The 12,804-nt window shown below is 37.4% G+C and overlaps 1 protein-coding gene across 1 annotated transcript in view; it reads right to left on the reverse strand.

Moving 5' to 3' along the window:
• Positions 1–370: 370 nt before the first annotated feature.
• The window catches only part of CDIN1 (CDAN1 interacting nuclease 1), a 124,171-nt gene continuing 111,737 nt past the window's right edge, over positions 371–12,804 (reverse strand). The window contains exons 11-12 of the mRNA XM_058027301.1: positions 3,074–3,224; positions 371–2,253 (exon numbers count right to left, since the gene is read on the reverse strand). Coding sequence (XP_057883284.1) covers positions 3,089–3,224 — 136 coding nt within the window. The 3' untranslated portion in view covers positions 371–2,253; positions 3,074–3,088. The remainder of the gene's footprint in view (positions 2,254–3,073; positions 3,225–12,804) is intronic.

The raw sequence follows: 12,804 nt of genomic DNA on the forward strand, positions 1-12,804 counted from the left end.
TAATGTGTCCCCAGAGTATAGGAATGGTAAAATCTCTGTTTTCTTCCTACAGTAGAGTGTGTGACCCACCATTGTGTTGTTCCTCCTCTACAAGGAAGTTTTGCTTCCCTTTACATCCAGTACAATTACATCCATTCCTAAAGCTCAGAACAGGCCTTATAACAGTGGTGGTAAGAGCAGATGCTTGCAAGTCTATATATGCCAGTGAGAACATCATTCAGTTTTATGTTCACTTCTGTTTTCTGGCTTGGCATAATTCATTAGCACACTCTACAGAACACTCTATAAAGCTGAATTTGGTTTTAATGTTAATGTTCTAATTGCCACAACATTGTTTAAGAAAACCAAAGCAAGAAAAAACCCACAAACAAACAGCATTGACTTCCTCTTTAATATTAAAGTTGTTGTTTACATCTGATAAACAGAGAAAATAGCCAAATAAAGGGGTTTTTTTCAGTATACAAGCAGTAACAACAAAACAGTCCTAATTTTTTTTATGTTTTGCTTTCAGCATTTAAAATAGTGACACAGCATAGTTTTGGCAGTAGCAAAGCTTTTTTGATAGCATGCAATGAAATTGGTACAGTATATAGACTTTCGTGGTTAATTTCATCCTCATTCTATTCAGATTCTTTAAGTGGGCAATATACGAAGAGGAGTTCAAAGCTCTGATTAAAGACAGTTGTACTGCTTTCCAACCTGTTATGTCACAGCATTAGGTAGAAGAATAAGCACACAAATATAAGCCTAAACTGATTTATCTGTGTCTCTCCACATAAATTTGTTTAATGTAAAAACAAATAAAGCAAAGCTTTGATGAAGGTTAGCAGAATTTTCAACATCTGTGCAGATAAATTTAATTTATTCAAACAGAAAAAGCAGCATTAGTGTATCACGTAAAGCTGATTTAAATGATTTCATACAACAGAAAGCATATGCAGTAGCTAAAACAAATACCCTTTGCCTTTAAAACCCATTTCACTCAGACAACCATTACTTCTGAATTTTCTACTATGAAAATGTTCAGATATTCCTTCTTTTTTATTCTCTTGCTGAATATTACCCATTCCACTAACCTAAACCATAGTTAAAAGTCCCAGGGGGTGCAACACCCTAAATGTAGCTGTTGTGCGTAGCATCAGGCAGTTACATCCACAGACTGCTTCTGTGAACCTGTATGGACAGATACCTTACAGCTGGTCAGGTAAAATAAGCTCAGCACAATACCTTAAATAGATGAATGCAAATGAGTTACAGGTGCTTGAATCTTTTTTAAAAACAAATCTCTGTAACACATTCAAACCCAGGAAAATATCTCTATACAACAATAACTCATTGGAGCTATACTAGTTTATCTCTGCAGCAAGGGACAGAGTACTAGAAGATTAAAGACATTTTTTCTTGAAAATTAAAGATTTGTCAAAATGATAAACTCTTGTCTAAAACTTACCCGAAAATATTAAGGTGAAAATTAAAAATTAAAAATAAAAATACTGTGTATGCATCTGAAAACTGCAGCTGAAAAACTCCTGATAAGGATTAATAACCTTTCCACTCAAGGCAAGACTCTAAAAAGTCTGCACACGATTTCTGAAAACATATGTATCACTTCAAATAAAAAAAAGGTGATGAATATGCACTGTAATGTTTTAGAGACCCTTTATTTCTGGAAAAGATCATCAACTTGTGCTTTAGGGAGACTGTTATCAGACCTATATTTCTACAGCTGAATCCATAGCTCTTCTTCTCAGAAAATCTGAACATGATGAGCATACAGGCAAATCTCTCACTGACATTTTAAAATATTTTGTCTTTTCCTGAGTAAGAGCTGGCACAGAGAAGAGTGCTGAAGTGTGTCAAGGCCAACAAGCCACTGTCATTAGGAAACGTCTGAGAGCACAAACCTGAGAGCCAGTCTTGCTCCTCTGAGTGGTGATGTGGATGGAAGAAGAAGAGACTGAACTCAAAAATTCACCAAGGGCCAGCACCCACCTCAATGAACTTCTGATCTTGGTGGTTCTAACAAGAAAAAAACAAGGTTCTTACATGAAAACAAGTACGCAGGAAGCTTCAGTCCATTTGTGTGCTTTATTTGTCTTGTGGAACTGATCCAGTATGAAGCACTGTTGTATCCTTTTTTAAATTCCCCTTCTTGAACACCAGGATGGTAAACTCCTTCAGAAATAAGTCACATAGAAAGCTCCTGCACGTTGCTCTTTTGGACTTCAGCATGCCAGAAATTTGCTACAGTACCTGTAGGGGTAAAGAGAGATTCCTTCCTTAGTCAGTTAAGAGACAAATTCCTAGGTACAGATTCCCCGGGGGTGAGGAAGAGAAAAACACAAAACATGAGTTATTTTTGAGTCATTAAAATACTTATAAAGTCTCCCCCACACCACCCCCATATTTCACAAGCTTATATACATAAAATAAAAGCTGTGTTCTTTGCTTTCACCCCCTCTCAAAATCGCCTATTTTTAACTGTTAACTTGGGATTCCATTGTTGATTTTAACAATCAGATAGTGACAAAACACATACACCAATTATTATCTCCAAATCTGGCTATTTACTGTAACAGCCATGATCCTCTCTTGCCACTTGGGCTTTACCAGCTTTGCCTTATATTGTTTTAAGCCCCAAAACAACAGTTTTCACCAAAGCTCCACATCACTGTAGGTGTTTTAGTCACATCACTAGCACATAATGAATTCATAAAAAGCACTTAATTTCATAGGTGACTCTGTAACAGGGAAAAGAACTGAAAGCTCCACCTTTCAGCCTCTGCATTTTTGTCTTTGTTTAGAATGCTTGAAGAAGCCATCCGGAAGGAAGAAAGATTATGAGTATCTTGAAACTAGCTGTTTGACAGAGACAGAACTGCTGATAATGAGTGGGTTGTGTCTGTCTTTTTTGGCTGATCACAACAGAGGTCTGAAGCAAAACAGAAACTCTTGATATGTTTGTGTAAAGCAGCAGTAGCATAAGGGCAGGCAGCAGGAGTTCAGCTGAAGTTCAGGGCAGATGCTGCCATTAGTTTACACTGCAGGAAAGTAAAATTGCTTCCGGATTTACCTCTTCCTCCCAACATCAGCGCTGAGCCATGCTGTGCCGCAGAGTCACGATGTCAGTAGGGAAGCAGTCTTTTAGCAGGATACCACGCTCACGATGGCAGTCCAGCTCTTCAATAAATCCGTACCAGTAGATGACTAACCCAGGGCCAAATCTATCAAACAAAAACAAAGAAAAATGAACTTATGCAACTGTGTCAGGGGAATTTCAATTTCCCACCTCTGTGATTCCAACGCAAATCTGGTAACTTCACTGCAAAATTGGAGGGAGTATTTTGAATGTGCCACTCATGTCAATAGTACCTGATTCCATGAATAAAAATGATATTTAGAGACTCACAGAATCCACATCCGTGTTTCAGTTTTTTATTTTGAATCTTCTGCACATGTCAGTAAAAGATACCTTTAATTCAGCATTAAATACTAAATAACACTCAGTAACTGTGATGTACAGAGAAACCTCTTTTGACATGCACCCTGCTCTTATAGATTTGTGTATGCAGACATTAAATATACAAGGTTTTACACATGTCCCAGTTCATTCAAATTATAATACCATGAAGATAGCAATGAATCCTTAAAATATAATCTCTACAATGAGCTATTATTCAGGTAATTATTAACATAAAGCACAATTCAGAAGAAACAGAAAGTTTGTGTTGTAATGGCTCTGAAATGTGCCTCAGGAATTCCTCAGATATTGCTAACTCTGATCCCCACTAGGCAATCTCAGGAAGTAGCCCCATGGACTATTTTACCCATCAGGAAGTTCAGACCTTCAGGCTGGGTTCATAAAGAAGTAATCACTATCAATCACTGTGTACTGCGATATGTTTTGCACATCAGTTTCACGTTTTTCCTACTGAGAGCACTTAATTAAAGGGCAGCACTACTTCTGGTGTAGTGTTGCAGGAATTTTACAGTGCAATCATAAATTATGAATGTTGGGTTAGTAAAAGGATGTCTAAAAACAGAACTGCTTTCTGTAGTCTAACATTACAGCAGTCTGTACAACATTAGGCCAAAAAGCTTTTTCTTTCCTTGATTTATTATATGCTGTAGTGAACTTGCCAAAACCAACAGTGCAGGATGAGCTGTTAGGTACCGTCTGTACAAGAAAAAGTTCAATAGAATGTCATGTAATGGTTTACATGCAGAGTTGTACTCAGGATTCAACCAATATGGTAGCCAATTTTTGTTAACATTTAATTTTAATAAATATGTGCTGAGGGGAGGCACAGTAACCTAAATGTCCACTGAGCAGACAATACAAACACTCAAAGCCATGGGTAGTGCCAGACTGGCTTCGTGAGGGTGGTTTCTTTCCAACAATGCGGAGAAAACTCTATTTGATGTGCTCCTGTAATGGAACAGGCATCAAAGGAAGAAGAAACCCCTGTGGCTTCCTCCTGCAGTTTCAATTAGATGTGGTACTCTTTTGCCTGAAACTGCTGCAGAGCATTGTAACATTTTGGTCTATAGCTACTACTCTTCAACCTCCAAGTGGCCACAGTTCAGTGGCAGAGTAAATTACCCTCAGCATAGATGAGGCCACACTGATAAATACGCTTTTTGCAACTGAAAGGTGATACTTGAAAGGTTAAAACTCTGACACATCTGGTTGTACTAGGTAACATATCCTAACATGCCTGGTAATAAATAGAGTACAGACGAAAAAGTGGCTGATATGAAGGACAATGTTGCCTATACCCAATTCCTAATTTTGTCTGGTTGGCCAACAATTTCATCTTCCATGGACTTCTCTCCATTGTCCATTGCTTACGCTCCTGCGGGGCCAAAACATGCAGAACCTCAGTGCACCCGCAAGCCCAGAGACCCAAGCAGGAGAGAGGGGCCAAGGCAAGTGAGGCCAAGGACTGATGCTCAGAGCCTCTGGTGAGAGACAGCAGTTTGCTAATCCAGGAGGGGCCCCCACTTCTGTTACTTCACAGATGACATATCTGTTCCCACATCAAGCAAATACAGAAATGGGTAACTGGGTGGGAATGTTCTTACATACTAACCAAAATTATGTTAAAATCAAAAATCCCCAGAAGATAGGGAGCAGACCTTACATTTCTAATGGGCTCTTTGGTGCAAGGCAGAAGGTATGAAATGTATGCAAGTAGTTACTCATTACGAGCACATGTGCCAGGTAAAATCCTGATGCTAATGAGCAGCTGCTCACCCAAGTTCTGAAGGGTTAATTTTGCTGTGTGGCACTCTGAATCCCCCACCCACCATAAAATCCATGTGGCACTGTGCTTAAGTAATTTGTTATTTATTTTTTGAAATTGTAATTTTAAATAAAATTACTATTTTGAGACATCTCAAAAAGCTAATTTATTGTCTTGTGAGGAAATCAACTCAGCTCAAGCACAATTTTTGAGGTGCTTAACAAATAATGTTCAGAAATACTAAATTTGATAATAAAATTGTATACGAGAACATCTGCAGACTATTAATGACAGGAGCAAGTATATCTTTGGCATGAAAACATCCATCAATCCTGCTTCTGTCTGTGGTGTTACAGCAAAACTGTTTGCCCTGTGCTGTCTAGGTTGCACTTTTTCAACTCTATTGTGTCATTCATTCTATAATAGCTCTATATCATAAAGCCCATGTGTATGATCACATAAACCCCCATGCCATACGTTTGTTTACTGCACTTAAGTGCAGTACTTAAGACCAAAATAAACTTGTTGGCCCATTAAGCATTTGCCACTCACTATCAGGAACTCCTGCTGCTAAGTGCTAATTCCTCTCTCATTAACGCCCAGAGCTGGCAAACCACAAACAATGCCACCGGTTAATTACTGCTGCCTTAATTTGAAAAGACACTTAACCTTTTTGTGCATGGGGGTGAGATAGCGAAATGTAACCTAAAAGTAAGAACCATACTTTTTAATTTGACTCCTTCCCAAGTGGAGATATGACACCCTGAGGAATGAAAGTCAGAACTGTGAATTACAAAGTAAAGCCACAAATTGACTTCTTGCATCAGTTGTAACACTGAGCAAGTTAAGTGACTGACTGTGGTTTACACAGGAGAATGAACTAAAATGACAGAATGCATATTTAGTATTGATATGGAAAGGGGAGACGTTCAGTAGCTCTGAGGAGCATAGAAAATCTTTGAATGTACCAATTGGTTCTAAAACTGAATAGATACAAGATGGGCCAGGTTATCTTATTTCATATGAAAGACACACAGGAGAAAGTTTAGGCTTAAATTGAAAATCAACCTTAGAATTTAACAAACTGTTGGACTCCTATGGATTTTCTTCTTGCTTAGAAAAATTGTATAAATCACTGAAAATATGCTTGTGTTTCTTTTCCCCATCTTTAGTTCTTAGGTGTGAAAAGCTTAGGTGTGAAGGAATGTGTCCAAAAGTTACACAAAACAGTAATTTTAGCTATTCCAGTGAAAGTACTGCTTTTAGATCTTTACTTTTATTAGGAGTTTCTTTTTAAAGCTGAAAAGAAATCCAAGTAACTAAGGATTGGTTGATTCCATGTAGTAAAAACAGAATAAAGAGGAAATACAGATGCAAGCATATAATAAACACAGCAAGTGAAAATCATCCACAGAGGTTGCATCAGTTTACTTAAAAATCAATCAATAGATAGGCAGCTGTCATTACATAAATCCCAGTTTAGCCAATGTCCAGTTCTGACATTAGGAGTTGTGACTGACTACAGGGCTGCCAAAGCCAGCTCAGGGGCACTTGGGGTGTGAGTACCAGGAGAGCCAAAGGGGAGGCACACAGGCTTCTGACCCCAAGGCATGGCAAGAGGAGAGAAGCATTAAAAAGCTCGTGGATTGCTTTAGGCCTAATTTAGGCTTGATATAGATGACTAAATTTAGTCTAAGTACTAAAGGCAGCACATAGTGTCTTTCAAAAAATCAACTGAAGCATCTGAGATAGAAAAATACAGTTTGAATATAGTTAAATATAGTTGCAGTCTCAACAAGTTCTTTAGATAAAATTTGTATCTGACAATACTATTTGCTCTAAGTAAGTCAAGTTTGCACTAATTTCAGATTGTTCAGAGGAATCTGTATTGGTTTAATCACATAAATTTTGAAAGAAAACCATAGCTAAAGAGGTACACTGATAATCCTGGGACACTGAGTTTTGTCTTGGAAAGGAGTTTCACACAGATATACTCTAAAGCCAGAAGGCAAAATTCAGATAACGCAAAGCTAAATGGTTCTTTGTCTTAAGAAAAAAACCCATAGCAACAACAACAAACTAAGAGATCAGTTAGAATAAAAAAGAAAAGAGCACAACTAAGTAAAATATGAATCAGGGTTTAACTTGCCCTCCAGTTGAACCAGTTTTGTGCTAGAACAGAAAAAAGACTTTTATTTATTTATCAAAGTGGCCTATTAGGCTCACACATATTCTACTTCACTTCAAGAGAAACTACTTTCTAGTAGTGTCTTTTCTTCTGGAATGTCTGTGTGAGGTCCATACCAGCTTCTAAGGATTTGCCTAGACATGTGGCTGTTGTGAGGTGATTTTTTCACGATCACAAAGCCTTGCATGTGGTTTTATGAAAAATGCATTTTCAACACACTGCTTGATACTGAACAGAAATGTAAAAGAACTTGGAATTGTTTTTATATATAAATGTTCACTTCATTTATTATTAGTCTATTTGTTATAGATGTTCTATATGCATCTCAGCATAATGTAAATAATTTGAATTCCAGAAGACTCTCATAAGAAAATGCTGGCATATGAATTATTATTTCTAATATGCATGCATTTAAACAAATATTTTATGAAATGGATTCAGCCAAATTTTCATGTTATGAAAGTGTAAGTCTACCTGGTTGGTAATTTTAATTATGAAGGTCACGTCTGAATGTGTCTTTTAAGGAGTGCATTCTAGTCCCTCACTTTTCAATGCCAGCTAAAAAGCTGGCTTTGTCTCCTTGTTTTTAATTTTAAATACAGAGCAAACCAGAGCATTACCATTTGCACAGCACTACTTCTTTTCTGGGAATGGGGAATTACTAAAGTTTACAAAGAAATGATTACATTCTAAGTCAACTTAACATGCTTCTTCAGAATCACAGTTGTAAATAGGTTTTACTTGTATTATTAATAAAACTTGAAGATAAAATAATTAACCTTCCCTATAATAATACATAATAAGTTTACTGTTTAAGGATACTCAGCTTTCTTTTAGTGTACTTGCAGAAGTCTCATTTGTGTCAGCAGAAGAAATTTAAAAATTGGCAGAGTTAGGCTAGTAAGCAACAACTACAGACCACATTTTCAAATAAGGTCAGTTGGCATAAGTCAGCCAACTTCCTTATGTCTAGACCAGTTTACTGCTGCTGATGACACAGCATTGTATATCTTGGCCAACATTTAAGAGCCACTGCTCAGAAATGTACTTCGATTAGCAAGAAACTTCCCACTTACACAGCTGCTGCAGTCCTAATTCAGAATTGTTTATAACAAGGTATTTTTTTCTATTGTTCATTTTTACAGAGTTTTAAAATCAAATACAAGTACTTGTGCATTAAGACAGTGCATTTTAAAAACTCTGACTGCAATTTGAAGATTATGGTGGGTGGTGGAGTTTTATCATTCCTGTCAGTTTTCCAATCCTCCACACAATTTTGTGATCCAGTGGCAAACACACAGCACTGTATTACTTTGAGTTCACCAAATCTGGTAGAAAGGAGTAAAAAATCCAGTACTTAGCAAATCAAGTAACTGAATGATAATTTTTGCTTACAAAATCTGATCCTTAACCTGTAATCCATAAGGCTGCAGTATTTGCTTGCAGATGGGGCCCAAGAAAGTTTAACAAGTTCTGATCACATATTTGTGAAGATAATAGGAAACTTGTCCATGGCATGAACAAGTACTACATGCCTCACACACAGATGCTAGCAGCACAATATGTCTCAAGGATCCAGGCATCCAGTTCATGCTGCTTAAGGTAAAATTAAGCAAGTAAAACCTAATCTGCTTTAAGCTGTGATGTTACCACAGTAGTGGGGGGAAGTCTTATTTTTACTGAAGACAAGGAAAAAGTCAAAGTTTACTAATACTTTGTGAGACTCCCATTTAACACGGAGGTTTTAACATAAAAGTGGGAATTTCTTTGGGCTGAGAAAGGGAGGCATTTCCATGAATGCCACAAACTGATATTATATGCAGTTGATAGGGGAAGTTAGAATTGTCAGGTGAAAAAAAGGTGGATGGAAACTAATATCAGGCCTATCTCTCTACAGTTACACCTCACTCAGATGTGATTAAATTTTACAGAACTTTTTTACTTTAGTTATCTTTTTACCTCTGCAATGAGACTGTTAAAGCTTCAATAAAATAGCAGCATTTAATCAAGCTTATAATATGATTAAATTGCTTGTGGCATTTTGAAAAATAAAAACAAATTGAGTGATATTTATGTGGACATAAGGGGGCATTTAAAATATTTTAGAATTTTTCATAGCACAGTTTTAAATACACATTAATAGGCTGCACCAGAAACTGTGCAAGTCACTGTCATTAAAATAAAAATACAATATAACTTTTAGCTGCATAATACATTTTTAATAAACAAACTGTCGAAACACATTCTTCACTTACACTTCTTCATTCAGATCTGAGTACTGTTCTCCAGGCAAATAAAGGATTTTTATAATCCCCAATGACAAGTTAGGCTTTTTTTAAAAAATACAGTTCTCATGGAAATTAACTTTTAAAAACTATGATTAAATAACATTAAGGCTACAGTGATTTACAAGGATCAAGGCTTTTTAAGTGAAGACTGATGCAGTGAGTGAGAAAGAAAACACGTACTGGCTTCAAGGCAGCTTGTCATTAAGAGAAGAGAGCCCTGAGTGAACTTTGAATTTCTCAGTTTCTGTTGGTTCATGTCCTAACACCTACTAAAATATACTCTTTTTTTTTGTTTGTTTTGTTTATTAGCAGTGTTCCAGATGCTCAATTCTCAAGCGGTTGTGTGTACTTAAGGAACAATATGGTTTTTTTTTCAGTCTCAGCATATTCAAAAATCAGGTAGATGCTTTCTTTGCACATCAGATTGTAAGGTTTTGTGCCCTAAAGACACTCTACAAGGTGATCCTATGCCTGCACTACAGGACTGAGGTGATGGACTTAAAATTAACATCATACTCACATTTGCATTTTAGAAGAGATTTTTAACTCTTATACTGCTGGATTGTTTCATGGAAATAATGGCCACAGTTTTTTCAGAGAATGGTTTGGGTTGGAAGGGACCTTAAAGGTCATCTAGTTCCAAGGCCCCTGCTGCGGGCAGGGGTGCCACCAAATGAGACCTGTCTGCTCAGGGCCCCATCCAACCTGACCTTGAACACTCTCAGGGATGGGTCATCCAAACCTCTGCTGGCAATGCCTGACCACCCTTTAGTGCAGCCCACAATGTACTTGGCCTTCTGGGCTGTGAGTGCACACTGGTGGCTTTTTCTGGCACTAGAGGGGATCACTTAGGTATGCATCTTGGAAAACAATGCATTTTGGCTACCTGGGAAGATAGTTCCAGTATCTGACTAAAAGATATTATAGATAGTGTTCCAGGTATGTTGTTTGATAACTTGGAGATAAATGCAATATTCTGGGAAATACAAGGATTCTACATTAGTTAACTATTTCAATACAGGCCAAAGTATTCAGGAACCCTGGATGAGGGACATAACTAAGCAAAAGAAGCTCAGCCACAAACCCCTAAGATCTGAAAGGCAGAATACAAGAAAAACTTGTATCTTTTTCAGAAGCTTCAAAATTTCCATTCTGGTGGAGGAAGTCTAACATTCTATTCTGTATTAGGTGCGGCATCTATGTATTTGTCTTTCCTAACTCAGGGTTAGCACACTGTTTTACTGTCCACTGTTTTGTAAGTCCATTAATGTTCAAAACAGCGACACCCTTCCAACCCTACAACATGCATTTTTGAGGACTAGTTTGAGGACTAGTTTACTAAAGCAGTGCTGCTTCTATTTTAAGTTGTGCTACTTCTATTTACCAGTTAATATATTGCAAGAATGGCAGTACTCTTTGAATAAGCAGGGAACAAAGATGGCGGCTTGCACTGCAGAACTATTCCACATACTGTTGCTGAAAGCATCACTTTCTGATTAAATCCAGGCAAGGAATGTTGCTTCTTGAGGTACTTGCTTGTTACTCAGTTTCCCTTAGAAAACATTATGCGATTAGTTTGCTCTCCAGAGACTGTGGATGCAAGGCTACTATTGTTGGATTCTGCACATTTGAAGCTGTGGGTCAGTGTTGAGAGGAGTTACTGAGGTTATTTCAAACATTTTGTTAAACTCACAGCAGCCTCCTCAAAGGAATGCTTGGCTGAAAATCACCTCTTATCCTGGGTGACAGAAAAGATGAGAAGAGCCTTTGAGTACTGTTAGATTGAAGTCCAGGCAGCCACAAGTGCTGGTCGACTCATGTTGCCACTAAGTGATTAACAGTTGTTTACTTTTAAGGCTGAAAGTAACAGGCCATTCTAAGGCCAGTGCAAGATGATATCTGAATAATCTGTGAGTGCCTCATAGTTTGCAACAATCCTTTCTTTCTGCGCAGCTGTTTATCTGGTGTCAGTGTTCACCAGAAAGATAAGATAGGCCAAAAGTGCATTTAACCAATAAGGCAGAACTGCTCTTACAGCATCAGATTTTTGTTAAATAATTATTGTAAAACATAACCAAACTAATAAGAAAAGTTGCTCAGCAAATTTTGATAGCAGAAATATTGATAAATAAAGGCATTATATATCTGTGTGTTTAGTATTTGCTGAGCATAAATCGTGAGGCCAGCATTAACGCTATCTCAAGACATTTTGGAATGAATTATTAGACAATTCTGTATCTTCAAATCCTTATACACAAATATGCAATAAAACAAACAATGTAACAGATGAATTAAAAACTGGAGGACAGCTCATCTGCGCTTCCAGCTTCCCAGATCAGAGAATTAGAAGACCAGATAGTAAATCATACTGAGTATCTCCACACAATGCTGCTTAGCAGTTAGCTACCAAACACCCTATTGCCATAATTGACAGGCAGAAGCATTTTATGTGTGATACTGTACTTAAATTTACTGTCTCTCAAAATGTAAGTCATCTACCTGCATTAAGCAGAAAACAGATGAAAAAGGATGTGTCTGCTGCCCATTACTGTGGCACTTGATGCCCACCCAAAAGGAAGGCAAACACCTCTGACCTTGAATATTCTCACTGCCTTTGGAATCCACTGACAAACTTTAACTGTGTCTGGCACACACTTATTTTTAATGCCTGAGGCTCCTCAGATTATCACTCAGTTGTTTCATATATCCAGTGTCTGTTCAATTCAAACTGGTCCTGCCCCACTTCAGATTTAAAAATAATTTGGGATTTAGTTGTTATTCAGAAAGGAGTACATCCTGAGACACATAAATCTTATGTATCACCTGCAAAATATCCAGTCTCCCAGAAGAGATATTTTCACTTGGTGCAAGTTGGAGAGACTCTAGGAGACCACTAAGGCAACCTATAGTAAGTGTTACATTCATTATCAGGTAAGTGCATAACTGAGGATGAGAAATCTACTTTCCTTTTCTGCTTTCTCTCTTCTTAACTATTTATACATGTACACATAGAGCTCTACTGCATGCACCTTCTGAAAAATGCATGCTATTTAGATTTATTTGCAAATTATTTACCCCTTCT

This window comes from Melospiza georgiana, chromosome 6 (assembly GCF_028018845.1).
Source record: "Melospiza georgiana isolate bMelGeo1 chromosome 6, bMelGeo1.pri, whole genome shotgun sequence".
Lineage (NCBI taxonomy): Eukaryota > Metazoa > Chordata > Aves > Passeriformes > Passerellidae > Melospiza > Melospiza georgiana.